The sequence below is a fragment of the Globicephala melas genome, chromosome 4, assembly GCF_963455315.2.
Source record: "Globicephala melas chromosome 4, mGloMel1.2, whole genome shotgun sequence".
In the NCBI taxonomy this organism is placed as follows: domain Eukaryota; kingdom Metazoa; phylum Chordata; class Mammalia; order Artiodactyla; family Delphinidae; genus Globicephala; species Globicephala melas.
In genome coordinates, this window is record NC_083317.1 from 5,178,086 (window position 1) to 5,205,215 (window position 27,130).

General features: G+C 41.7%; 1 protein-coding gene across 6 annotated transcripts in view; it reads left to right on the forward strand.

Moving 5' to 3' along the window:
- The window catches only part of DSCAM (DS cell adhesion molecule), a 752,061-nt gene that overhangs the window by 494,765 nt on the left and 230,166 nt on the right, over positions 1-27,130 (forward strand). For all 6 annotated transcript variants that reach the window (XM_030835449.2, XM_060297784.1, XM_060297782.1 and 3 more), the window contains exon 11: positions 9,866-10,039. In XM_030835449.2, coding sequence (XP_030691309.1) covers positions 9,866-10,039 — 174 coding nt within the window. The remainder of the gene's footprint in view (positions 1-9,865; positions 10,040-27,130) is intronic.

Here is a 27,130-nt window from a genome sequence, read left to right on the forward strand (position 1 = left end):
TTTTATACAACAAGATTTCCAATAACTGCCTGAAAATATTAAGAATTTTTATCCATGAACATGGTATAATGCCCCATCTCTACTCATCTAGGTCTTCTTTACTTGTGAGCAACAACTTTTACAGTTTTCAGTAGACCAGTCTTGCAAATATCTTGTTAAATTTATCTGTAAATATTTCAAGTTTTCATGCAAATTTATTTTTTTTTAATTTCAGTATTGCTTGTTACTAATATATAAAAATAAAGTTAACTTTGAATTTTGCATTTTGATGTATACTATAACTTTGCTAAAGTCATTTACAATCCTAGCAACATTTTTGTAGACTCTTTCATTAACTATGTAAATAATTATGTCATCTGTGAAGGGAGATAGTTATATTCTTCTTTTCTAATACATATGTATTTTATGTCATTTTCTTTTTGAATTGCTCTTGATAAAATCTTCAGAACAATGTTGAATAAAAGGACCAGACCAATCATTCTTGTCTCTTTCTTGATCTTTGGTGGAAAATGATTCGTTTTTTAGAATTAAGTGTGATGTTAACTGTAAGCCTTTTGAAACCTTTTATCAAGTAATTCCGTTCTATGACTAGCTCACTATGAGATTTTTATCAGGATCTTTAACTCTAAAATACTTTTTCTTTTTTCTTTGTATATATTCAAGTAATCATATTGTGCTTCTTTTTTGATCTGTTAATATGATAAATTACATTCACTAATTTTTGAATTGAAACCAACCTTGCATTCCTAGAATAAAACTTACTTGGTCATGATATATTATTGTTTTTATATATTGATAAACCTCATTTGGTAGGGTTTGGTTAAGGATTATTTTTTAACATCTTTATTGGAGTATAATTGCTTTACAGTGGTGTGTTAGTTTCTGCTGTATAACAAAGTGAGTCAGCTATATGTATACAACCATCCCCATATCCCCTCCCTCTTGTGTCTCCCTCCCACCCTCCCTCTAGGTGGTCACAAAGCACGTAGCTGATCTCCCTGTGCTATGCGGCTGCTTCCCACTACCTGTCTAATTTACATTTGGTAGTGTATATATGTCCATACCCCTTTCTCACTTCGTCCCAGCTTACCATTCCCCCTCCCCGTGGCCTCAAGTCCATTCTCTACTTCTGCATCTTTATCCCTGTCCTGCCCCTAGATTCTTCAGAACCACTTTTTTTTTTTTTTTAGATTCCATGTATATGTGTTAGCATACGGTATTTGTTTTTCTCTTTCTGACTTACTTCACTGTGTATGACAGACTCTAGGTCCATCCACCTCATTACAAATAACTCAGTTTCGTTTCTTTTTATGGCTGAGTAATAGTCCATTGTATATATGTGCCACATCTTCTTTATCCATTCATCTGTTGATGGACACTTAGGTTGCTTCCATCTCCTGGCTACTGTAAATAGTGCTGCATTGAACATTGTGGTACATGACTCTTTTTGAATTATGGTTTTCTCAGGGTATATGCCCAGTAGAGGGATTGCTGGGTCGTATGGTAGTTCTATTTTTAGGTTATCAAGGAACCTCCATACTGTTCTCCATAGTGGCTGTATCAATTTACATTCCCACCAACAGTGCCAGAGGGTTCCTTTTTCTCCACACCCTCTCCAGCATTTATTGTTTGTAGAGTTTTTAATGATGGCCATTCTGACTGTTGTGAGGTGATACCTCATTGTAGTTTTGATTTGCATTTCTCTAATGATTAGTGATGTTGAGCATCCTTTCATGTGTTCGTTGGCAATCTGTATATCTTCTTTGGAGAAATGTCTATGTAGGTCTTCTGCCCATTTTTGGATTGCTTTTTTTTTTTTTTTTTTTTTGTGGTACATGGGCCTCTCACTGTTGCGGCCTCTCCCGTTGCGGAACACAGGCTCCGGACGCGCAGGCTCAGTGGCCATGGCTCACGGGCCCAGCCACTCCGCGGCATGTGGGATCTTCCCGGACCGGGGCATGAACCCGTGTCCCCTGCATCGGCAGGCAGACTCTCAACCGCTGCACCACCAGGGAAGCCCAGGTTGTTTGTTTTTTTGATATTGAGCTGCATGAGCCACTTGTATATTTTGGGATTAATCCTTTGTCAGTTGCTTCATTTGCAAATATTTTCTCCCTTTCTGAGGGTTGTCTTTTCATCTTGTTTATGGTTTCCTTTGCTGTGCAAAAGCTTTGAAGTTTCATTAGGTCCCATTTGTTTATTTTTGTTTTTATTTTCATTTCTCTAGGAGGTGGGTCAAAAAGGATCTTGCTGTGATTTATGTCATAAAGTGTTCTGCCTATGTTTTCCCCTAAGAGTTTTATAGTGTCTGGCATTACATTTAGGTCATTAACCCATTTTGAGTTTATTTTTGTATATGGCATTAGAGAGTGTTCTAATTTCATTCTTTTACAAGTAGCTGTCCAGTTTCCTAGCACCACTTATTGAAGAGGCTGTCTTTTCTCCATTGTATATTCTTGCCTCCTTTATCAAAGATAAGGTGACCATATGTGTGTGGGTTTATCTCTGGACTTTCTATCCTGTTCCATTGATCTATATTTCTGTTTTTGTGCCAGTACCATACTGTCTTGATTACTGTAGCTTTGTAGTGTAGTCTGTAGTCTGGGAGCCTGTTTCCTCCAGCTCCGTTTTTCTTTCTCAAGATTGCTTTGGCTATTCGGGGTCTTTTGTGTTTCCATACAAATTGTGCAACTTTTTGTTCTAGTTCTGTGAAAAATGCCATTGGTAGTTTGATAGGTATTGCATTCAATCTGTAGATTGCTTTGGGTAGTATAGTCATTTTCACAATATTGATTTTCCAATCCAAGAACATGGTATATCTCTCCATCTGTATCATCTTTAATTTCTTTCATCAGTGTCTTATAGTTTTCTGCATACAGCTCTTTTGTCTCCTAGTTAGGTTTATTCCTAGGTATTTTATTCTTTTATTACAATGGTAAATAGGAGTGTTTCCTTAATTTCTCTTTCAGATTTTTCATCATTGGTATATAGGAATGCAAGAGATTTCTGCACATTAATTTTGTATCCTGGTACTTTACTAAATTCATTGATTAGCTCAAGTACTTTTCTGGTAGCATCTTTAGGATTCTCTATGTATAGTATCATGTCATCTGCAAACAGTGGCAGTTTTACTTCTTCTTTTCTGATTTGGATTCCTTTTATTTCTTTTCCTTCTCTGATTGCTAAAACTTCCAAAACTGTGTTGACTGATAGTAGTGAGAGTGGGCAAATGTGTCTTGTTCCTGTTCTTAGAGGAAATGGTTTCAGTTTTTCACCATTGAGAATGATGTTGGCTGTGGGTTTGTCATATATGGCCTTTATTGTGTTGAGGTAAATTCCCTCTATGCCTACTTTCTGGAGGGTTTTTGTCATAAATCTGTGTTGAATTCTGTCAAAAGCTTTTTCTGCATCTATTGAGATGATCATATGGTTTTTCTCCTTCAATTTGTAAATATGGTTGATCACATTAATTCATTTGCATATATTGAAGAATCCTTGCATTCCTGGGATAAACCCCACTTGATCATGGTGTATGATCCTTTTAATGTTCTGTTGGATTCTGTTTGCTAGTATTTTGTTGAGGATTTTTGCATCTATGTTCATCAGTGATATTGGCCTGTAGTTTTCATTTTTTGTGACATCTTTGCCTGGTTCTTGTATCAGGGTGATGGTGGCCTTGTAGAATGTGTTTGGGAGTGTTCCTCCCTCTGCTATATTTTGGATGAGATAGAGAAGGACAGGTGTTAGCTTTTCTCTAAATGTTTGATAGAATTCTTCTGTGAAGCCATCTGGTCCTGGGCTTTTCTTTATTGGAAGGTTTTTAATCACAGTTTCAATTTCAGTGCTTGTGATTGGTCTGTTTATATTTTCTATTTCTTCCTGGTTCAGTCTCGGAAGGTTCTGCTTTTCTAAGAATTTGTCCATTTCTTCCAGGTTGTCCATTTTATTGGCATATAGTTGCTTGTAGTAATCTCTCATGATCCTTTGAATTTCTGCAGTGCCAGTTGTTGCTTCTCCTTTTTCATTTCTAATTCTATTGATTTGAGTCCTCTCCCTTTTTTTCTTGATGAATCTGGCTAATGGTCTGTCAATTTTGTTTATCTTCTCAAAGAATCACCTCTTAGTTTTATTGATCTTTGCTATTGTTTCCTTCATTTCTTTTCATTTGTTTCTGATCTGATCTTTATAATTTCTTTCCTTCTGCTAACTTTGGGGGGTTTTTGTTCTTCTTTCTCTAATTGCTTTAGATGTAAGGTTAGGTTGTTTTTTTGAGATGTTTCTTGTTTCTTGAGGTAGGATTATATTGCTATAAACTTCCTTCTTAGAACTGTTTTTCCTGCATCCCGTAGGTTTTGGGTAATCATGTTTTTATTGTCATTTTTTTCTAGGTATATTTTGATTTCCTCTTCGATTTCTTCAGTGATCTCTTGGTTATTTAGTAGCGTATTGTTTAGCCTCCATCTGTTTGTATTTTTTACAGTTTTTTTTCCTGTAATTGATACCTAGTCTCATAGGATTGTGGTCAGAAAAGATACTTGATACAATTTCAATTATCTTAAATTTACCGAGGCTTGATATGTGACCCAAGATATGATCTATCCTGTAGAATATTCCATGAGCACTTGAGAAGAAAGTGTATTCTGTTGTTTTTGGATGGAATGTCCTATAAATATCAATTAAGTCCATCTTGTCTAATGTGTCATTTAAAGCTAGTGTTTCCTTATTTATTTTCATTTTGGATGATCTGTCCATTGGTGAAAGTGGGTTGTTAAAGTCCCCTACGATGATTGTGTTACTGTCGATTTCCTCTTTTATGGCCGTTATCATTTGCCTTATGTATTGAGGTGCTCCTGTGTTGGGTGCATAGATATTTATAATTGTTATATCTTCTTTTTGGATTGATCTCTTGATCATTATGTAGTGTCCCTCTTTGTCTCTTGTAAGAGTTTATTTTAAAGTCTACTTTGTCTGATTTGAGAATTGCTACTTCAGCTTTCTTTTGGTTTCCATTTGCATGGAATATCTTTTTCCATCCCATCACTTTCAGTCTGTATGTGTCCCTAGGTTTGAAGTGGGTCTCTTGTAGACAGCATATATATGGGTCTTGTTTTTGTATCCATTCAGCCAGTCTGTGTATTTGGTTGGAGCATTTAATCCATTTATGTTTAAGATAATTATTGGTATGTATGTTCCTATTACCATTTTCTTAATTGTTCTGGGTTTGTCATTGTAGATCTTTTCATTCTCTCGTGTTTCCTGCTTAGGGAAGTTCCTTTAGCATTTGTTGTAAAGCTGGTTGGTGGTGCTGAATTCTCTTAGCTTTTGCTTGTCTTTTAAGGTTTTAATTTCTCCATCAAATCTCAATGAGATCCTTGCTGTGTAGAGTAATCTTGGTTGTAGGTTTTTTCCTTTCATCACTTTAAATATGTCCTCTCACTCCCTTCTGGCTTGCAGAGTTTCTGCTGAAAGGTCAGCTGTTTACCTTATGGGGATTCCCTTGTATGTTATTTGTTGCTTTTCCCTTGCTGCTTTTAATATTTTTTCTTTGTATTTAATTTTTGATAGTTTGATTAATATGTGTCTTGGCATGCTTCTCCTTGGATTTATCCTGTATGGGACTCTCTGGGCTTCCTGGACTTTAGTGACTATTCCCTTTCCCAAATTAGGGAAGTTTTCAACTATAATCTCTTCAAACATTTTCTCAGTCCCTTTCTTTTTCTCTTCTTCTTCTGGGACCCCTGTAATTCAAATGTTGGTGAGTTTAATGTCTCAGAGGTCTCTGAGACTGTTCTCAATTCTTTTCATTCTTTTTTCTTTAGTCTGCTCTACAGTAGTTATTTCCACTATCTTATCTTCCAGGTCACTTATCCGTTCTTTTGCCTCAGTTATTCTGCTATTGATTCCTTCTAGCGAATTTTTAATTGCATTTAATGTGTTGTCCATCATTGTTTGTTTGCTCTTTAGTTCTTCTACATACTTGTTAAACGTTTCTTGTATTTTCTCCATTCTATTTCCAAGATTTTGGATCATCTTTACTCTCATCACTCTGAATTCTTTTTCAGGTAGACTGCCTATTCCCTCTTCATTTCTTTGGTCTGGTTGCTTTTTTCCTTGCTCCTTCATCTGCTGTGTATTTTGGTAAACTTACTGTGTTTGGGGTCTCCTATTCACAGACTGCAGGTTCGTAGTTCCCATTGTTTTTTGGTGTCTGCCCCCAGTGGGTAAGGTTGGTTCAGTGGCCTGTGTAGGCTTCCAGGGGGAGGGGACTGGTGCCTGTGTTCTCATGGGTGGGGCTGGATCTTGTCTTTCTGGTGGGCAGGGCTGCATCCAGTGGTGCGTTTTGGGGTGTCTTTGACCTCTTTATGATTTTAGACATCCTCTCTGCTAATGGGTGGGGTTGTGTTCTTGTCTTGGTAGTTGTTTGGCATAGGGTGTCCAGCACTGTAACTTGCTGGTTGTTGAGTGGAGCTGGGTCTTAGTGTTGAGACAGAGATCTCCATGAGAGCTCTGGCCGATGGATATTATGAGGGTCTGGGAGGTCTCTGGTGGGCCAATGTCCTGAACTCTGCTCTCCCACCTCAGAGGCTCAGGCCTGACACCTGGCCGAGCACAAAGATCCTGCGCCACTACGCTTGCCAGGCCTGTCCAAGAGCCCGGCTGGCTCCCTGCCCCCGGCTCCCAGTCCTGGCTTGGCTGGTTAAGGATTTTTATGTCTATGTTGGGATATTGGTTTCTAGTTCTAAGGTCTTTGATTTTGGTATCAAGATGTTGCTGGCCTCATAAAATCAGTGGTAAAGTGTTTTATTCTCCTGTATTTTCTGAAAGACTTTGTGTAAAAAATTTTTTTTTCTTTAGGTGTTAGGTAGTATTCACTAATGAAGCTGTCTGGGCTTTGATTGTTCTTTGTGGAAAGCTGTTAACTACAAATTAACTTTATAGATACAGGACTATTAAGTTTATCTAATTTTTCTTGAGTGATATTTAAGAGTTTGTGTCTTTCCAGAAATTTATCTATTTAATATAACTTTTTAAACTTATTGACACAAAGTTATTCCTAATATTTTCCTATTATCCTTTTAATTCAAGTAGGGACTGCAGTGATGGCCTTTTTCATTATAGTTACTTGTAACTAATGTCTCTTCTCTTTTCTTGATCAGTCCAGCTAGAGGTTTTTGTATTTTTTTTTTTCAAAGAACTGGCTTTTGGTTTTATTGATTTTCTCTACAATTTTCTGTTTTTTATTTCACTGATTTCAGTTTTCCTGTTTATTGTTTCCTTACTTCTCCTTACTTTGAGTTTCATTTGTTCTTCCTGTAATAGCTTCTTAAGAGGGATGCTTAGATCATTGATTTGTGATCTTTTTCCTTTTCCAATACAAACACTTAAAGCCACAAACTTCCATCTAAGTGTTGCTTTTAGCTGCATCTCAGATATTTTGATATGTTGTTTTTACATTCTTATTCAACTCAGAATATATTTTTTCTAATTACTCTGGTGATTTCTTCTTTGACTCATGAGTTTTTTTAGAAGCGTATTGTTTAAGTTTCAAATATTTGAGGTTTTCCCAGATATATCTCTGTTATTGATTTCGATTTTAGTTTTTCTGTGGTGCTAGAAAGTGATTTGTATTATTTTATTTTTGAACATCTATTGAAATTTGTATTATGGCCCAAAATATTGTCTTTCTGGATATCTGTTCCATGTGCACTTGAAACCAGTATGTATTCTGCTACTGCAGGGTGTAGAATTCTATAAATGTCAGTTAAGTCAAACTGAGTGATAGTGGTATTAAAGTCTTGTATATTTCAAATATTATTTCTTCTGCCCCTGTCTTTCTTCTCCTTTTGAAACTATAATTACTCAATGTTAGAATATTTGATATTGTTCTAGAGCTCTAGGACAATCTATTCTGTATTTTTCACTCTTTTGCACTTTTTGTTTTGATTTGGATAATTTCTGTTGACCTAGCTTCAAGTTCACTATTTTCTCTGCTGTGTTCAATCTGCTGATTAGCTTAAGGAATTCTTTCGATCTAATATTGTGTTTGTTGTTTCTGACATTTTATTTATCTGTCTCTTTTGTGTAGTTTTAATATTCTTTCTGAATCCCCACCTGTTTATGGGCATTAACCATAGTTGTTGTAAAGTCCCTGTCTGATAGTTCCATACCAAGATTTCAAAACTATTGATCATTTCTTCTCTGGCTCTTTTTTCTTGCTTTCGTGTTTGTGCATCTCATAATATTTTATTGAATTTTGGTCATGATGCATGAAAGAGTAGCAATTGAAGTAGGTTATACTTATTTCTAGTTCTTTACTTCCTACCTGCTTGTATGCCCAGGACCTTGTCCTCTCACCCTGTCCCAAAGATGAAATTGTTTACTTGTACCTTATCTCCTTGTAGGGCTTTTAATTCTTTGCAACTAAGTTTACCCAGTTGCCTTGACTTCCACTTTCTGATTCATTCAAAGAAAAGCATGATTTTGTAGATTAACAGTCTCTTTTTTGTTGTTAGTGTGGAAGTGATATTCTTTTGTGTCTTTCTCCATCCTGAGCAGAAATAGAACTCTGTTTTTTAAATTCAGGTTTCCATATATACTCTCTAACAGTTGTGTTTTGATAGAAACCATCTGTTTTAGGGATTCTGCTTGTCCTTGTAATTCATTATGAAAGGTCCCCTCAGATACATGATTAATTTCCTTTGTCTCTTTGGTGGAGCTGAAATAGGTAAAGGAAGGCATAGCCACAGTCTCTGCCACTGTGACCTGAGGGATACCAATAGGTAAATGGTCAGTTTGGGAGGAGACAACAGGAGGAAGTGTATCCCCCTCTCATTTCACTTCCCCAGATGCAAAGTCTGAAGTTTCCTGCATGAACGGATGACCACCCACCTGTTCAGGTCCCATGTAGGTTCTGGGGACACACAGACCAGCAGCTCTTCTCTAGAACACACACTTGGCCCATGCTTTGAGCTTTCTCCAGGAAGATGGAATGGTCCAGGAAGATGGAGAAGTTCTGTCAGCCTTTCAAGGCTTGGACCACACACTCCTAGTCCCAGAAGAGGGGCAAACAACATAGCAGATTCATCCGATTCATCCAACTACCATCTTCCCAGAAATCTCCTGAGGCCTTAATCCTCTGTTTTATTATTTCTAAATTTATTTTCTAAATTAGTTTTGTATGGATCCTTTATGTGGATCACATCACATCTATGACCATAGCATACCACATCTGAGCCACTATTTCCTTGAATGCAAGCACTCAGAGGAGAGCAGTGTTTTAATTCGTGCTGTCTTAGTGCAGTGATCTGACTTGTTTAATAATATTCAATGATGCTGATTGTACATGGTGTTTCTAGACTGGAATAAACCACACTTAGAAGGGAAGTCTGCAGTATTAGTTTTCTCCTTGTAGTCTCAGAGGTGCTCATCCTGTGAGGTCTTCAAATGCCTTGTCCCTGAAGCACTCCTTGTTTACATGCAGATTAAGTCCCTAGGGACACAAAAAATGTATTTAGTTACACAAGAGATGTCTACTTCTGTAGTCATTCTACTGTGATTTCTGTGAATAATTTATCAACTGCTTAACGCTCATCAAATTTGATGAATTGTAGAAACTATCTGTAAGTTCTCTTACTCTTTATCTCAGAGTTTGAAATACTGTCATTTTAAATAAACATGTTTCTCCATAAACAAGAATTTCATCGTCGGAGGAAAGAAAAAATTCTTGGTGTATCTGATGCTTGTCCTCTAGGTTGTGTGTTCGGCGTCCATCACTTCCCTTCATTGGTCTGGTGTCCTTGAGCTCATTGTCTCTCTGTATTTATTCATGTTAGCATAACTGTTCCTCTTTTTTATTCTGTTGCAGGTGCTGGGGTTCCCCAGTTCCAACCGATTGCCCTGAATGGCCGAATTCAGGTCCTCAGCAACGGGTCTCTGTTGATCAAGCACGTGGTAGAAGAAGACAGCGGCTACTACCTGTGCAAGGTCAGCAACGATGTGGGCGCGGACGTCAGCAAGTCCATGTACCTCACGGTGAAAAGTAAGGAAGAAGAGCACTTCGTTTTACCTAAATAGGGCTTCGGGGGCTTCCATTTTCAGTGGTCTCCATGCATACTGTTTAAAAACAAAACACAACAAAAACAAAATGTGATTTGCTGCAGCTGGGGGTTTCCTGTCCTAAAAATATAGTTAAAGAGGACGGTAGAAGTTCAGCGATTGTCAGAGCCTATGGGTCCCTTGGCCATGGCTACAGGCTCTGGGTAAACTAGCAGATGAGTGGGTCCCTGCCTTTGGCACCCACATTTCTCTCCTGTTGATTTCATTGTAGAAAAGCCCAGTGCACGCTCTCAGATGTGTTCCTTTCAGAGGTCTATTCATGCTTTTTATTATCTGCAAGCTGGCTTGTCCATAGATTTCCTTTTTAAGATCCTTCTGAAATCCAGAAAGCAGAAACCTCATTATCAACACACACATCTACAAGAACAAAGAACACGTAGCACTATGCTTAGGGTCTGTGTTGCTGACCCATTTTTTAGGAAAGGGCACTTTATAGTGAAATTATTTTTATACTTTGGTAACTAAACCACCAAAGAAAGAACCAAAGTAGACCAACTTCTACTGAGTACTTCTCATTAGCAAATGGTTGTACATCTAGTTTAAGTGAATGACTTATGTCTTTCTCCATTTATATTCTCTGCTACTGGATAGATTGTGATTTCTTCCTGACTACAAGGTTTTGATCAGACTTCCTCTTTTTTATTTTAATTATGCTCTCTGTAGGTTGTCAAGGATCTCTATCATATCGTTTATTAGAGAGATTGGATTTAAAAGTGAATTCCAGTGGTGTGTGTGTGTGTGAGAGAGAGAGAGAGATTTAAAGGCTAGCTACACACAAACTAGTATCCATCCTATTTTACTAAGAATTTATTCTAGTTAACCCATTTTTTCTAATAGGACAGTGAAAATATCAAGCTGTCTATTCGGTATACTTTTATATCATAGACAAATTAAAGTTCTGAAATAAGGTTGCTTTGAAATATATTGTGGACATATCCAATACATACATTTGACTTCTAAATATTATACTCCAGAGGAACTGATTTTCAAGAATCTGAAGACAAATTGTCATATCACTTAAATACAAAGTTGAAATCGTAATTTTTAAAACTAAGTTGATGAAATATTAAGGAAACCCAAGATCTGAAGACCAATACTGACCATGTTGATCCATTTTTCCCCAACAAAAGAAATGTATTTTGCAATTGCTTTGACATATTTAAAATTTATAAAGCATTTTTTTCTATCGCACTCGTATATGTATCTGAGCTCTAATAGACACAGTGCCCCATGAAGGATGTAAATACAATCAACCATAGACCTTACCTTCATGAATGAGAAAGCTTATGTCTTGAGAAAGGAGACAGCCTGCTAATCATAGTGCAAGGGAAGGAGTAAGGTGCAGAGATGTGCCTTTCAAAGGAGGACAGAACCATCATTTTGAGCGGATTAAGGAAAGCGTCAGGAGAAAAAATCTTTAAAAATGGGTAGAATTTGAAAATGTAGAACTTGATTTCCCCACATCTCCTCCTTCCATACCTTTGATGCTGGTAGTGGATGTGGGACCACAAAGATGTCCCCCTGCCCTTAGTGAGCTTATTCTCCTGTGGGTCCATCAGGCCTGGCTGTGGACACCTCCATCCAGCAGAACGCATTGGTGTCAGGATGGAGCATGGGACACTGGGAATGCACAGATGAGGGCGTGGTTTACACCCCCTGGAGAATCAGTGCCTACAGAATGGTACCCATGGCCTCTGAGTTCAGTCCTAAAGGGTGCAGTGGATTTTGAAAGATAGAATTGTTGGGGGTAAACAGAGGTGCTCAAGGGAGAGAGAACAGAGAGAGCAGATACAAGAAATCAAAAGACTCAAGGCAAGAGGTAACTGTGTTTGGATGCTCTACCCGCTATGTGGAGGGGATTAGGGAAAGAAACATTTAAAGCGAGCGTTCGTCAAAGAAAACTGTTCTTAGGGTTTGTCAGTCTTAGTTTCTCTCTCTCAAACTATACAAACTGCTAGCAGAGAGGCACATTTATGGAACAGTTAATTTTACCAGTTCTTGATAACCCTCCGGTGGCTTTATACATAATTTCAGCAGGAACTAAAACAACATTGTAAAGCAATTATACTCCAATAAAGATGTTAAAAAATCATAATATTTAAATTCTGAAAAGTAAAAACATAATTTAATAAGGAGATATAGAAACAGAAGACAAAAGATATACAGTATCTCTAACTGTTGCTCAAATGATACCATTTAAACAAAAACAATAGCTAACACAGGGATGGCTTTCGCTTATTCTTTGTATATTTGCTTGGCAAGACTGTTAAGGGTATGAAAACTGACACGTTTAGGCTCTGCACATGGCAATGGGAGACCTGCCACTTGGCGTACAGCTCTTTTACTGAGAAAACGGGAGGAAGTGGGAGTGGAGAGCATTGGTTCTGACCTGCCGGGGACAGAGCAGGTGCCTGGCTGCAAGCAGATTGTATGTCGCTGCACTGGTAACGGGATTATACCCGGCACTGCAGCAAGGCTCTTCTCATCTGACGCTACCCAGGCTTACATCAGGCACAATTTCTTTAATGTTTCAAAAGAAATTGCACTGCTTTCCATAAGAATAGTAAGGACTCTCCCTTTTCTATAAGTCATTAAAAAATAAAAAAAAACTGGTCTGCAAATATTTTTAAATGCAGTAGGAGAGAATTTTCTGCCTGATAAGGCATGTCAGGAAATTAAGACAGCTTCTCAGATGAGAACTCCAGACGCCCAGGATGGCTGGTGCTGGGTTTTACACGTATTTTAAAGATCCGAACTCTACTGATAGAGCCTGGTGTTGGGTTCTCACTGGGGACACTGGATACAATGCACTGGCACTGGCTGGGTCTCCTCTCTGGGAAGTTTTCTTACCAGGACTCCAATGCTTTCAAAACTCGCTAATCTAATGATAAAGCAACTTAACAATGAATGCCTCCCCCCGACCCTTTTTTGGAATCAGGCATGATGAGACTGTGGGCAGGGAAGACAGAAGGCAACCAAGTTTGGAAGGAGTGGTCATGGAAAGCCATCAATGAGACAGAAAAATAATCAGTGCAAATCCTCCCGGTTTTGTTGGTATTCTTGCTTCTGGTTCTACATTATCTCAATTCTAATTTATCCTTTACGAAAAATCATCCCAGGAATAGGGACCCAAAACATCAGAAAATGTTAAGGACCTTTGGCAGGAAAGACAGGGGAACTGAGCTCTACTTTCAATCAAATGTGGCCTTTGGTGACAGCACTGCGCCCCTCACCCCAGGCCCACAGGGACTGCAGAAGCCTCACCACTTGGGGAAAATAAAAGAAGCCTCCCCACTTGGGGAACGTGGTCTTTTGTGCTAAGAAAATAGTTCCCCAAACTACAGAATCTTTCAGGCGGTTGAGCCGTCTTCTCCCAGGTGCCCAGATCGCATCCTCACCGTCCCAGCTTTCTGCCCCTGGCTGGTCTGAGCCTGTGTGTCTACAGGAATCCTGCTATCTTTCTGTTTGGATCTTTGGCCCACGACGCCCAGGCAGCTCTTCTTTTGTCTGCTGCTCCGCACAGGTCCCTTCTGATCCCCGCGTGCCGTGTAGGAGAGCGTCCCTTATCAACCAGGAGCAGGCGCCTCCCTGGAGAGTCGGTTATTTGTGGAACCCATCTCCCCATCTCTGGCTTCCGGAGCCAACCCACAAGGGCCCCAGTCCAGCCTTGGTCCTCAGGCCTCCCTCTGGGCAGGTCCCTGGGTCCCGTGTGGGGACACATGTGTGTGCACTGCATGTGCACGTGCCAGCTCGAGTCATCTTTGGTCAAACAGTCCCCAGGCCTTGGCCAATTCTGGACAGACCTCAGTAATGTGCTTTGACCTCAGGCCACCTCATGTCCTGCTATTGCCGGAGTGGGTGTTGGGCTTGGAATACAATAACCCATCCCCCCCGCTAAAGTAAAAGAATCCATAAACAGCCTTCCATAGTCCATCCACCCTCTGTTACTTCCCGCCCTCATGTGCTGCCTCTAGGATGTACAGGTGTCTGCGGGAACACCTGAAGTGCTGCTCTGTGGTCTCTGAAGGGAAGGAAGGGGTGCCAGCCTGGGCTGCCCCGCAGTGAGGCTGCGGTGGCCTCAGTCCCTTCCACAGGGTGCTCCCAGGTTGCTCCTGGTCACTCTGTAAAGGCCACTCTTTAAGAACAAGAGATACATGCTTGTTCTTTTCCTGTTTTGTGCTCACAGAAGTAGCGGGAGTAAAGTTTGCCTACATAAAAACACTAAATTACAGTTTTTTTGTTCCTTAAACTGTCAAGATTGCTTGTGTGTATCTCAGTCTAATGCTGCTTTCCCTCTATTATCTTAATTTGAGAGCTTCTAAATGAAGCCTTCAGAACCTTGGCTCCTGGGTCCCGGAAGGTTGTAGCTGATCCTGTGGGATTGTGCGATCCCTTGAAATCATATGCAAAAATGTGTGTGTTTTCTGGGAAGAAACACTGTAGCCTTTATATCTTTAAAGGGATTCCTGGGCTTCCCTGGTGGCTCAGTGGTTGGGAGTCCACCTGCCGATGCAGGGGACGTGGGTTCGTGCCCCGGTCCGGGAGGATCCCACATGCTGCGGAGCGGCTGGGCCCGTGAGCTATGGCTGCTGAGCCTGCGCGTCCAGAGTCTGTGCTCCGCAACGGGAGAGGCCACAACAGTGAGAGGCCCGTGTACCGAAAAAAAACAAGAAAAAAGGAATTCCTGATGCAAAACAAGGTCAGCACGACTGTTCTAGAAAATCACAGCCGCGATGGCCTGAAATGAAGACTGTGTGTCGTGCTTTTCATGCAGGGTATCTCAGAGCATCCGGATGGAAGTGACCAGCATACGACAATAGGGTCACGAGGGCTGAGGAGGAATAAACGAGCATGAATCAGTGGAAAACTAGGTTTTACTGAAAACTGGGTTTTAATACTTCATCACCTTTGTTTCATGTCCACACTCTTATTGCAGCCTTGGAGCAGAAGAAACATAAATGAATCAAAGGCATGTACCCCTGTGGTCAGCATTCTGGCTCCAGACTCACACTGCCGAGGTTCCACCCCTTCCAACCCTGTGCCCTGGGGCAGGTGACTCACCCTCTGTGCAAGCCTACTGAAACAGAGACAACCACAGACCTCTCTCTCCTCTCAGGGTTGCTGTGAGCCTGACGTGAGCCATCACACAGGAGAGCTTAGGTATTAGGCGGGTGCAGGCGAGTAGCAGGTATTCTTTAGGTGGAGGCTGTGAATGCTGGTGTTATTATCATCATCATCATTCCCGAATTACACCCCCGCCCGAGACACATCCATGCCGGTCAGAGACTACGAGGTGTCCCTGAGTCCAAATCACCCAGTTTACACACTTTCATAACTGTGGAGCCCACCAGCAACCCCCTGACCATATCTTACATGTATGCACGCACTCATAGTCTGAAGTCCAATTGTCAAAAGTATCTGCAGCTTTCATAGCATTGTCCGTGTTCAGAAGTAGAGGATGGGGACACCCATGGGAAAGGAAGTATGGAAAAACATAGGGGGACCTGTGAGCTGGTGGGAGACCCCAAGTGGCTGTAATGCCGATGCTGGGTGGTGGCTCCTTCCAGGTAGGGCAGCTAAATGTTTGCATTTCTCTTCTTCGGTGAGCCTGAGAGTCTCCCAGCTAAAGAGTCTTTGGGGTTAAGAAGGAATCTGTAAGATGGGAAGGCTACTAGAGCAGCTACTATTTGTTGCCAGTCCCATTTCAGTTTCCCTCCTCTCTGTGTTAAGTGTTTACTCGTGTCCCCTTAAAATTCATATATTGAAGTCCTAACCCCTAGTATCTCCAAATATGATCTCATTTGGAAACAGGGTTTTTGCAGAGGGAATGAGTTAGAAGGAGGTATTACTGGAGTCGTGCAGCCCTCAATCCAATAGTAGTGATGTCATACAAAAAGGAGAAATTTGGACACAGACATGGAGTGAATCAGTCTTGTGAAGACAGAGATTGGAGTTATGCTTCCACAGCCAAGGGAAGCTGGAAGAGGCTAGGAAAGATTCTCCCCTAGAGTCTTCAGAGGGACCATGACCCTACCAAAACCTTGATTTCAGGTTTCTGGCCTCCAAAACTGTGGTAGAATAAATTTCTGTTCTTTAAATCACCGGTCTGTGGTACTTTGTTACACAAATGCACTCAGTGATAACAGAGATCTTTTGCAGACTCTTGTGTTTGAGGGAAGCACACCACAGCTAGGTCACCTGCTCCAGCAGGTAAATCCTAAACTGTCTACACTAGTGGATGTGAACTCTAGTCTGAACCAACCAAGGGCAGCCTTCTCCCTTTGAGCATAATTGGTTTAAGGATGGGCATGTGACCAGTTTTGGTCAATGAAATGTAAGAAATCTTCTGTGATATTTTTGAAAAGATTTCCTTATTCTTAATTGTAGACTCAGCAGGAGATGTTCATCTCTTAATTCTTGGCCCTGTCTGGAGGTGATACCTCCAGATACTCTATCATGGCAAACATTTTAGCACCATCTTGAGGATAAACCAAAACATAAAGGAAGGTAGAGTCAAGAAAACCAGGAAAGTTGAGATTTATCCCTAAGCTACTGCATTTGCAGTCCCCCCGCCTCTGAATTCATCACTGTGAGAGGACCAATTACTTGATTGCTTTTCTGTCTAAGCCGGTGTGGGTCAGGGTTTTCTTATTTGCGGCTGGAGGCATCCAAACTAAATAGGAAGTGGACAGATCATCAGCAGGTAATGGGGCTCAGCTCAATCATACTGCTCCCCCCAGCAAGTCAGGCTGAGCTCAATGCCCCTGAGAGGTTGAGGAGTCTTATTTGGGTTGAGGAACCCCATCCAAATTGGCATTCATAGCATGATTCTCTGGGTTGGGGTAAGAGAGGTCTGTGGAGGAATGACAGCTGAGGGTCAGTGGCAACCCAAAGGCCTCGGGCACATCCCAGAGCAGGGAGGTCGGTACCTGGTGGAGGGAGAGTGGTGAATACCAGCAGCATTTCTTCAATGTTACTGGGGCCAGTATCCCTCCGAGGGAAAGAACATGTATTTTCTCCCCTTACTTACTTACGTCTTTTTCCTTCTTCTGTTTGGAGGCCCCCTTCTACCCAGCAACTGAAAAGTTATTTCTGCCAGTTTGAGGTAATCTCTGCTATTTCAAGGTCTCTCAGTTGATTTAAGATCTTTCCTCTCCCGTGGCCTCCTGGGGGCGGTGGCATCAGTGCTGTGGGTCCTCAGTTATCTGTCACCCTCCGTGCTGGCATCCGCTGAGATGCCTACAGTCCCATCTGGTCTCTGGCCATGGGATCACTGCTGACCCACAGGAGCCCTTCTTGGTCCGCCAGCGGCCCCTTGTCAGATCTGTTCGCTTATCCAATCAGCAGTATTCACTGAGTATCACCTGAGGTCAGGGACTGTCCTAGACACTGCTTATTCCTTGAACAAGTTTACCGGCATGAAGCATACATCCCCATGGGGAGAAGGACATGCAGATGGGGATGTAACATAATGCCCTGCAGAGAACAGAATGAAGTAAGGAAGTGAGGTGTGCACATGCTCAGAGAGAGCAGCCCAGGCAGATAGAATGGCAAGTGCAAAGTTTCGAGGTAGAAGTGGGTTACATCTGAGAACTAGTGGGGAAACCATTGCGCTCGGAGTGCAATGAACAAAATGAGGCCATAGAGCTAGGCAGGGGCTAGATCCATGGTCAAACTTTGGACTTGATTTTAAATATGATAAAAGGCCACTGGAGGATTTTGAGCAGAGGGAAAGCATTATAACAACTATAGCTACAACTTATTCTAAACCCTTATCTAATTCGGACAATAACACTCAGAATTGTAGGTTATGTCTGACTTACAGGAGGCACAGAGAGAGGCCGGGGAGCCTCCGGCAGAGCAGGCGGGAACAGTTGCCGCTGTCCCAGGGGGAGACTGGGAAGGTTGCATCTCCCACAGTGTCCCAGGTGTTCACTCCGACTCTACTTCTCATACCCTGTGGTTAGAGGGGTGCTGCTCAGAAACCCATACAGGTCCCTCCAGGCCCCATTCTGAGCTGTTAGGGCTCAGGGTTCCTTTAGGAGACCCCCACCCGTGACCAGCGCTCCTTCTCTCCTGAGTCTCCGTCCCCACCCCTAACCCCACCTACTTCCCCAGTTCACCTGGTACACGTTTCTGCAGTCTGTCCAGATTTGCACTCTTGCTTCCAGTTTACTAAGCTGATAGCAAGAAGCAGTGCTAGTGGTTTCCACCACCCTTTCCTATCATGATAGACCTCACTCAACAGTTTGAGAACCATGTGGGTATTTATTTTGCTGGTTACTGGGTTTATCTATTCCAAGTAAACATCCTGGAACTGAGGAAATAACCACAAGATGAATTTGAAGATTTGTTATGTCCACTGCAAGCTGGCCCTAAACCAAAACACACTGATTCCCTGACCTAAAAAAAGCCCCTACCCTGATCGTTGGGCCAGGGTAGTCTTTTGGTTCTTTAAAAATTAGTGTCAGTTCAGGGTCACCACCCCTATACTTAATGAGTCATTTTTGTTTGGCCGCTTTTAAGATTTTCTTTCTCTTGGGATTTCAGAGTGTGACTATGATTACCTGAGCGTTGTTTCCTTTGTATTTGTGTAGATTTGGATTGAGGAGTTCCTTGGACCTTTAAGCTGATATCTTTCGTCAAACCTGAGGTGTTTACAACCATCGTTTTTTCCAGTAATTCTCTTTTTTTTTTTTTTTGTCCTATTCTTTCTTACCTCTTATTCTAGGACACATATGTTAACCCACTTGATACTGTCCCAATATCAAGATTTCTGGTACTTGGATCATTTTTCTTCCATCATTTTTCTCTCTCAGCAGATTGCATATTGTTTAATCTACTTTAGTCATTACTGGCTCTCCCTTCAGGGAGAATTTATTGTGATGTAAATTATAAGCCAGAGCTTATATGTTTTCCACACATGGTTAGTCAGTTGTCCTAACATCATTCATTGAGCATTTCATCCTGTCCTTACTTTCTGAAATAACAATTTCATTTGAGGGAAAGATATTTAAGAAAATGAGATCTCAAGTCAAACTTCCTGGTTAGCTCTGCTAATTGCTAGCTGTGTACCTTGGACAAGTTACATAAGCTCTATGTGTTTTAGTTATTTATTTCTCCAGTCATCTCAGACTGTTGTTATGGGCATGAAATGAATTAGTATAAACATATAAATCACCCAAAACATAGGAATAAAGTTGGATCCCCACCTCACACCATATACAAAAACTAACTCAAAACAGATAATAGACTTAATGCAACAGCTAAAACTATAAAACTTTTAGAGTAAAATATTGGAGTAAATTTTTATGTCAGTGACATGAGAAAAATTACATAATTTGGACTTTACAAAAATCAAAACACTCGTGCATCAAGAAAATGAAAAGACAGCTTGGAGAATGTGTAAAAATATTTGTAAATCGTATATCTAATAGGATGCTTGCATCTAGAACTCTTACAACTCAACAATAAAAACACAAATAACCCAATTAAAAAAATGGACGAAGGATTCGATAAGACTTTTATCTAAAGAAGACACAGATGACCACTAAGCATATGAAAAGATGCTCAACATCATTAGTCATAGAGAAATGCAAATCAAAACCACAATAAGATACCACTTCATAGCCACAAGGATGGCAAAAAACAACAAAAAAAAAACAGACATGTTAGCAAGGATGTGGAGAAATTGGAACACTGTACGTTACTGGTGGGAATGTAAAATGGTCAGGTGCTTTAGATAGCAGTTTAGCAGTTCCTCAAAAAGTTAAACATACAGTCACCGTATGACCCAACAATTCCACTCCTATGTATATACCTAAGATAAATAAAAACATATGTCAACACAGAAACTCGTACATGAATGTTTAAAGCAGCACTATCCACAACAGCCAAAAAGTGAAAACAACTCAAATGTCCATCAACTGGTATATGGATAAACAAAATGTAGTATATCATATAATAGAATATGATTCAGTCCTACGGACACATGAAGTAGCAATATATTCTACAATATGGATAAACCTTGAAAGCATTCTAAGTGAAAGAAACCTGGCACAAATGACCATATATCATAGGATGCCATTTATGGGAAGTGTCCAAAATAGGCAAATCCATAGAAACAGAAAAAAGATTCGTGGCTGCTGAGGGCTGGGAGGATAGGCCAGTGGAGAGTGACTGCAAATGAGAACAAGGTGTTGTTTGGGGGGATAAAAATGTTCTGGAATTAGAGAGTGGTGAAGGTTGCAGAACACTCAACGGTGCACTTGAAACTCGAGTTTTATGGTATGTGAATTATACTCAATAAAGCTACTATTTTTTAAAATTCCAGACTATCTAGCAACTTCAGGTGAACCTGTGCAATGGTTGTTAAGAGTTTAGGTTGTGAAGTTAGATAATCTGGTTTCAAACCCCAGGTTCATGGCTTCTTAGTTATGTAAACTTGGGCAAGTTCTCTAACCTTTCCAAGCCCTGTGTTCCTCTTCTGTAAAATGGAGATAATTGTGCCTACTGTCTAAAGCAGCGGTCCCCAACCTTTTTGGCACCAGGGACTGTTTCATGGAGGACAATTTTTCCATGGACTGGGGAGGGGTAGGGGATGGTTCAGGCAGTAATGCAAGCGATGGGGAGCGATGGGGAGCGGCAGATGAAGCTTTGCTCGCTCGCTGCTCACCTCCTGCTGTGCAGCCTGTACCACTACCGGTCCATGGCCCAGGAGTGGGGACCCCTGGTCTAAATCTAGGAGGATTAAGTGTTAGAATATTCTGACAGCAGAGTGTCTGAAAAAGAGGGAAGATAAGCTCTTCATTAGTGGAAGCTGCTGCACTCAGGTCCTAAATGCTCATGGATACTTTTGCATTGAGCTGTCTTTTTGTTTTGTTTTGTTTCCTTTTCTTTTTAATTTCTACACCCTTGTCTTGTGGTTAAATAACTGTATCAGTACAACACGGTGAAGATTTGATAGGGCAACACTTGCCTCTCTTCTGACGGCTCCAAGGCCAACCCTCCCTCATCTCTGTTACTTGACATTGTCTTTGCTCTGCTCACGTGTTTCTTCTTCCAGATAAGCTTTTGTCTATTTCAAAAACGATCATGGGGGGTGATTAAAATTTCATTTGATTTATAGAATAGCTTGGAGTGGGGGACATACATCTTTATAACACTGGGTCCTCACACCCAGAAACAGGAAACTTCTCCCCATTTTCCCTCTTCTACTTGCGTGTCCTTTACTGAGGATGTAAAATTCTCTCCATTTAGAACACATACATGTCTTATTGTTTTTTTACCCACAGAATTTTGAATTTTGTATATGCTATTTTATTTTATTTTTTATTTTTTTGCAATACACGGGCCTCTCACTGTTGTGGCCTCTCCTGTTGTGGAGCACAGGCTCTGGACGCGCAGGCTCAGTGGCCATGGCTCACGGGCCCAGCTGCTCCGCGGCATGTGGGATCTTCCCAGACGGAGGCACAAACCCCGCGTCCCCTGCATTGGCAGGAGGACTCTCAACCACTGTGCCACCAGGGAAACCCCTATGCTATTTTAAATAGATATTTTGCCTTTCCCTTTTACTTGTATAGTTGAGTCCCCAGATCTTAATGATTTTATATTATTATTGGACTCCAGTTTATGTTTGAATGCTTTTGCAGCATTAGAAGCTTCATGGTGAGATGGTCTGTGACAGGAAGACTCACAGATACACGCATTTCAGTTTCAACCCTAGCTGACTAGTTCTTTCATTCGTTCAAAAACATTTTCTGAGTTCCTGCACATACCAGGCAGTCAGTCGAGCATCTGGGCTGGGGTCTCAGACCTCTGTGCTCCCACCTCGTTTCTGTCCATGCCTTCCAGCCATGGCCCACCAGCTATACACAGGTAATGGAACAAGTTGGGTTTATTCTTGTCCTGAGGGAGAACACACACCATGGGGACCAGTGAGGTGTCTTAAGCAGGTGTCAGAAAGGACGTATTATATCCATGGGCCTATATTAGGTGATCTGGGGAAGGGTCAAGGAAGCAGCACTTGGCTCTGGATTGGATGTTGTTGGCAGTGGGGGTGATTCTATGATTGGGCGTCTTAACGAATCTCATCCATAAGTGGGGAGGAATAGAGTCAGCCCATAGCTGTGGTTAGTAAAGATGCAGTGGTCACTCGTATTATCCAGGAGAGGGGCTGTTTGGCCATTTTGTTGTATATTTGGATAACGTTCATGCTATTGTCTGTATTCAGACATGATGAAGGGGTGGGCTTGCTTCATCTTGATCCATCTCAGTCACAGAGTGGCCTCGTCTGCTTTGGTGTTCTGTGAAGTTGTTTACATTCAACGAGAGAACACCAAAGACCCAGCTGGGAACCCCCAGCCAGCTCAGCTCCTGGACATCAGGGGCTGCCTTTCTCTCTCTCATGGCTCTTAATCATTGCTGTCACATCATCGGTTTTAACATAATTCCTTTGGAAAAGGATGCAGAAGACAATGGATGGTTTTGTTTAGGAATAACTTAAGAAAAGCAGCTACAGATTAATGTTGTCCTCAAGGGCTACTGGACTTTTATTGTGAGCTCAGCTGAAACAAGCTTATGATTCATCTGATCTGTCATGGCCCTTGTGAACAGGTGCATGGAAATAAGCTTACAGAAAGGTGAGGCTTAGAGATTTCCCTCTGACGATTTATACCATGTAGAGTGTGGGTATCTGGGCTGTGATGCTCACTTGTGTCTTGGGGACTCCCGGGTTTGGCCTTCTGCAGGGACAACCTGAACTACTCATGTTAGGATGCATCCAAAGACAACAGCCCCAGAGAAGAGTCACTGATGAACATTTGTAATGCAATGGCGAGTCATGGAGGGATGCCCGCGGCTGCCAGGGCAGTGACCAGCCATCCACTTTTTGCAGTTCCAGACATGGCTGCGTCAGAAGGAAAGAGAGGGGGTGGGCAGTGAGCCTTTGAATATATATTTTCCCACTTTCTATTTAAATCCCCACACCCTTAGCCAGTTGATTCCAGCACCTCAAGTTAGGTGTTCACATGTGTGCATCTATCCGTTTAGCTGCTGATTTTAAGAGCCGTTATGGAGGACCACAGCCCATATACACACAGGCAGGTAAGATCCTCTTCCCTCTGAGGCTGTGTGAGCAGAACAGATACCTGATTTTTAGCTCATTCTGGGCACCAGAACCATGGTTTTAATTGTCAGTGTTTTATATTATACACTGAAGGACTACACAAGATTTTATAAGCATGGCAGAGGAAACATCATTGAGAATGGCTGACTCAATACTCTTATTTTCTCTAAGAAGAACTGGGAGATAAACAGTATTTAGCTGATTCTAATTTTAGTCTTCTCTCTAAGGAAATGAAGAGCACCCATCACTGATGGTCCCAGAAGCATCGCTTCCTGCTGGGGTGGCCTGATTCTCATCTCTGGGTGGTGCCTTGGGATCTGGCCTGTACTGAGAAGTCCCTGCCTTGCTTCCTGTACCTTATTCTTTAGCCTCTATACTTGCTTAGAGTGGAGTCTTTACTGTCAATGAGAGGGGAGCCAGTGCAAAGGCCTGAAGTACGGAAAGCTTGGTGGGTCTCTTCAGAGATGCTGTTGGGGTAGAGAACAGAGCTCCAGGAAGAGGTGGTGAAGTCCTTACAGCTGATAAGGACTCTGCATTGCACTCTGGAGGAGCTGCATGGCCCCTTCTTCTGTCCTTTCTCCTCATGGGTGTATTTGTACATGTCAGCTTTTTCTTTAAAAAAAATGAAATCACACGAGATCTATCAGTTTGCATCTGCTTTTTTGGTTGACAATAAATCCTAGTTGTCTTTCTAGATAAATATACATAGTTCCATCTCCCTCTTTTTAACAGGTGCATCATATTTCCCTCTGTAGTTTGGCATCACTTTTATACCCATTCTATTCCTGGACATTCAGCTTGGAAACAATTTCATGTGTTCATGTCCTTTGAGAATAACCTACTCTGGGCCTCATAAGTTGTTTCTCCCCATTATTTGCAGCAGGAAGGAACACAGGAGGGGATGAGCAAGAAAGCTGAGGCCAGACCATTGAAGACCCTGAGTAGAAGTTTCAGAACATATATTTTTAGGTTTTCATCATTTCTTCACTTTTCATATACTGCTGAGGGCTACTAGAGAATAGTATTTTCTCCCCAGAGACTTAGGTCACACACCCAGTCTTCTGTGGCTCATCTATAGATTTGGCACAGAATGGACCAGACTGTTGCTAGAAAAGGGAAACAGAATAGAGTCAGACTTGCTTTGCAATTCTGAGTCTATAGCCATTCGTTTTAAATGTGAAAAAGAGAGAAAAAAGCACTTTTGCTTAAAGCCTATTGATAATGCAACAAGGGGAAGGCACGTTGCTCTGTGAAAAGAATGAGGAGAAAAGGGCAGTCGGAGACCATCAATTGCATTAACATGTGCAGAATCCCCTGATTGTTGCCACTGCCATCACACCTTGTTACCTTGGCTGTGTGTTGAAGGCAGGAGAAAGGCCAGTATAAGCCTATGACTAATAAAATAATTGTCTCCAGGATCACTTCCTGAGACCTCCGATAAGCCTCCCCTTCTCAAGCACCACTTTAAATGATTCCTGCAGCTGTAAAAAGTAGGAGTGTAATAATTTCTTCACAGGTTGTTATTGTTATTGTACAGATTCTAAGTGAATCTCTTCTGCTCATGCAGTCCCGTCCCTCATGAGGGACAGGTGTCAGGCAGTGGGTTTGGGGTTTGTGTAAGTGTGTGTGTATAACGATTACTTTTGTGTTCTGCTCTCTCTTATCTCCTTCTCGTATAATATAAGATGCATTGACTTTAAATTATCGTATTTAAGTTACAAGATATCAAAGAGGAGAGTGAACAGCTCCCAGGTACTTTGCATCCTCTTCTAAGGAACAGAGTAGAGTGTCTGTGGTCTTACACAGGATAGTTGTGTCAGGCCAAGTGGAAGTATGAGCTTGCTATTGTCTTTATTCAGAGAATAAATGTGGTGTAAAGAAATGCATACGGGTGCTGGGTTGACAAGGGGTGACCTTGTGACAGTCAACGTTATGTGTAAACTCAGCTAGGCCATGGTGCCCAGTTGTGTGGTCAAACACCAGTCTAGATAGTGCTGTGAAGGTATTTCTTGGATGAGATTAGCATTTAAATCAATAGACTTTGAGAAAAGCAAATTACCCTCTATAATGTGGGTGGGCCTCATCCAATCAGTTGAAAGTCCTTAGAGAAAGTAGACTGAGTTGCCCAGAGGAAGAAGGAATTCAACCTCCAGGCTGCCTTCTCACTGGAGCTGCAAAGGCGACTCTTCCCTGGGTCTCCAGCCCACCCACCTGCCAACCTGCCCCCGGCCCTCATAACCTGATGAGCCTGTTCCTTAACACACATCTATCTATACGCCCATCCTGTGGGTTCTCCTTCCCTGGAGGACCCTGACAAATGTGGACTTTGGTGCTAGTCGGCAGCTCAGGAGGGACTGTGTTTTCACATCCACCCTGTAGTGCCCACAACCTAAATGTCTGCTTCCATGAAGTCGTAGATTCTAACATGCCATGGAAGTCCCACATCGTTTTTACAGAGTTAGAACTGAGAACATTCTCGACAGATGCTCAGGGTCTGCTGCCGTTTAATTGGGGACTACCCCATTTTAAAGTTGGAAAATGCATTGGATACCTGCTGTTTTCGTGTGCAGGAAGCTGATTGCAGAGCGCTTGGGGTCAGCACCTCTGAGGGAGGGCAGGAGGTAAGGACAGAAGGAGAAGTTGGGGTGCAGGTGCAAGCGGGGCCTCTGCTGATCCTACGGAGAGCTCTGAAGCTGATCTGGCCCTTCAGAGCTGTCTTGTGCTGAGGCTGGAAGCCTGGGCTTTGCACCACCCAGTCACCTTCTTTCTGTGTGTTAAGTTGCAATGGGCCTCACATCCCTTGGAGGTTGGTGTGATGTATGCTTTTAGTGATTAGAAAAACTTGTGATTATAATAATCAAATACCTTGAATAATGTCAACTATACATTTTAGATGATGAGAATTACTGAAAGGTCTGGTCTTGATGGGGTGGAGAGAAGCATAATGAATCAATTTTTGTTTTCCCCCATGACTACCTTCAACTGGGTTCCATTGACTCTACTGTGACAACTTCTCAGACAGGTCCCAGAATTTTCTATTTCCTCATATCATAATGGCCAGTCTGATATAAACTGTGACACTGCACCCTCCCCGTGGCTGAAAGGTTTGGTCTTTCATTCTGGGTCACTTTCTTGTCTTGAGTTGGATTATAGGAGGAGTTGGTGAGGGACAAAGGAGCCCTTATTTATCTTCACTCTTGCAATGTTTCTCTAATACTTACCCATCAAAGTTCTCTGTGTGGCAAATAGCCTACAGTCCAACCCCATTCTCTGACACCACTTGGGTATCCTTCAATTCAATTCAATTCTGACACTAACTACCCACACCTAGTTTCTGATTCCACGAAGTTAAAGGACTCAGTCCCACAGAACTGTCCTCTTTTCAGATGCCAGCATTAAGTGGTATCCCTAGGGTACCCATACTTCTGCATGGTCAGCTACAAATTAGGGGCTTCTCACAACCTCCTCAGGTTTGATCATTTGATAGAATGACTCACAGAACTCGGGAAAGTGCTATGCTTAACAATGTTCTAGTAAAAAGGATATGAATGAACAGGCAGATGAACAGGTGCATTGCACAAGATCTGGAATGGTCCTGAGCACAGGAGTTTCTGTCCCCGTGGAGTCGGGCATGTCACCCTCCAAGTACAGCGATATGTTCAAAATCAGGAAGTTCTCCAAGGCTCATTGTTCAAAGTTTTTATTCACGCTTCATCACTGAGACATGACTGATTACATCATAGTGGAACTCAATCTCCAGCCCCTCTCCCTTCCCCAGACTGAAAGTTCCAGCCCTCTAATCACTCACTAATCAGGTGCTTTGTCTTTCAGGCAGGACCAGCCCCTCCCTTGAAACTGTCAGAGGGCCCACCTAGAGTTACCTCATTA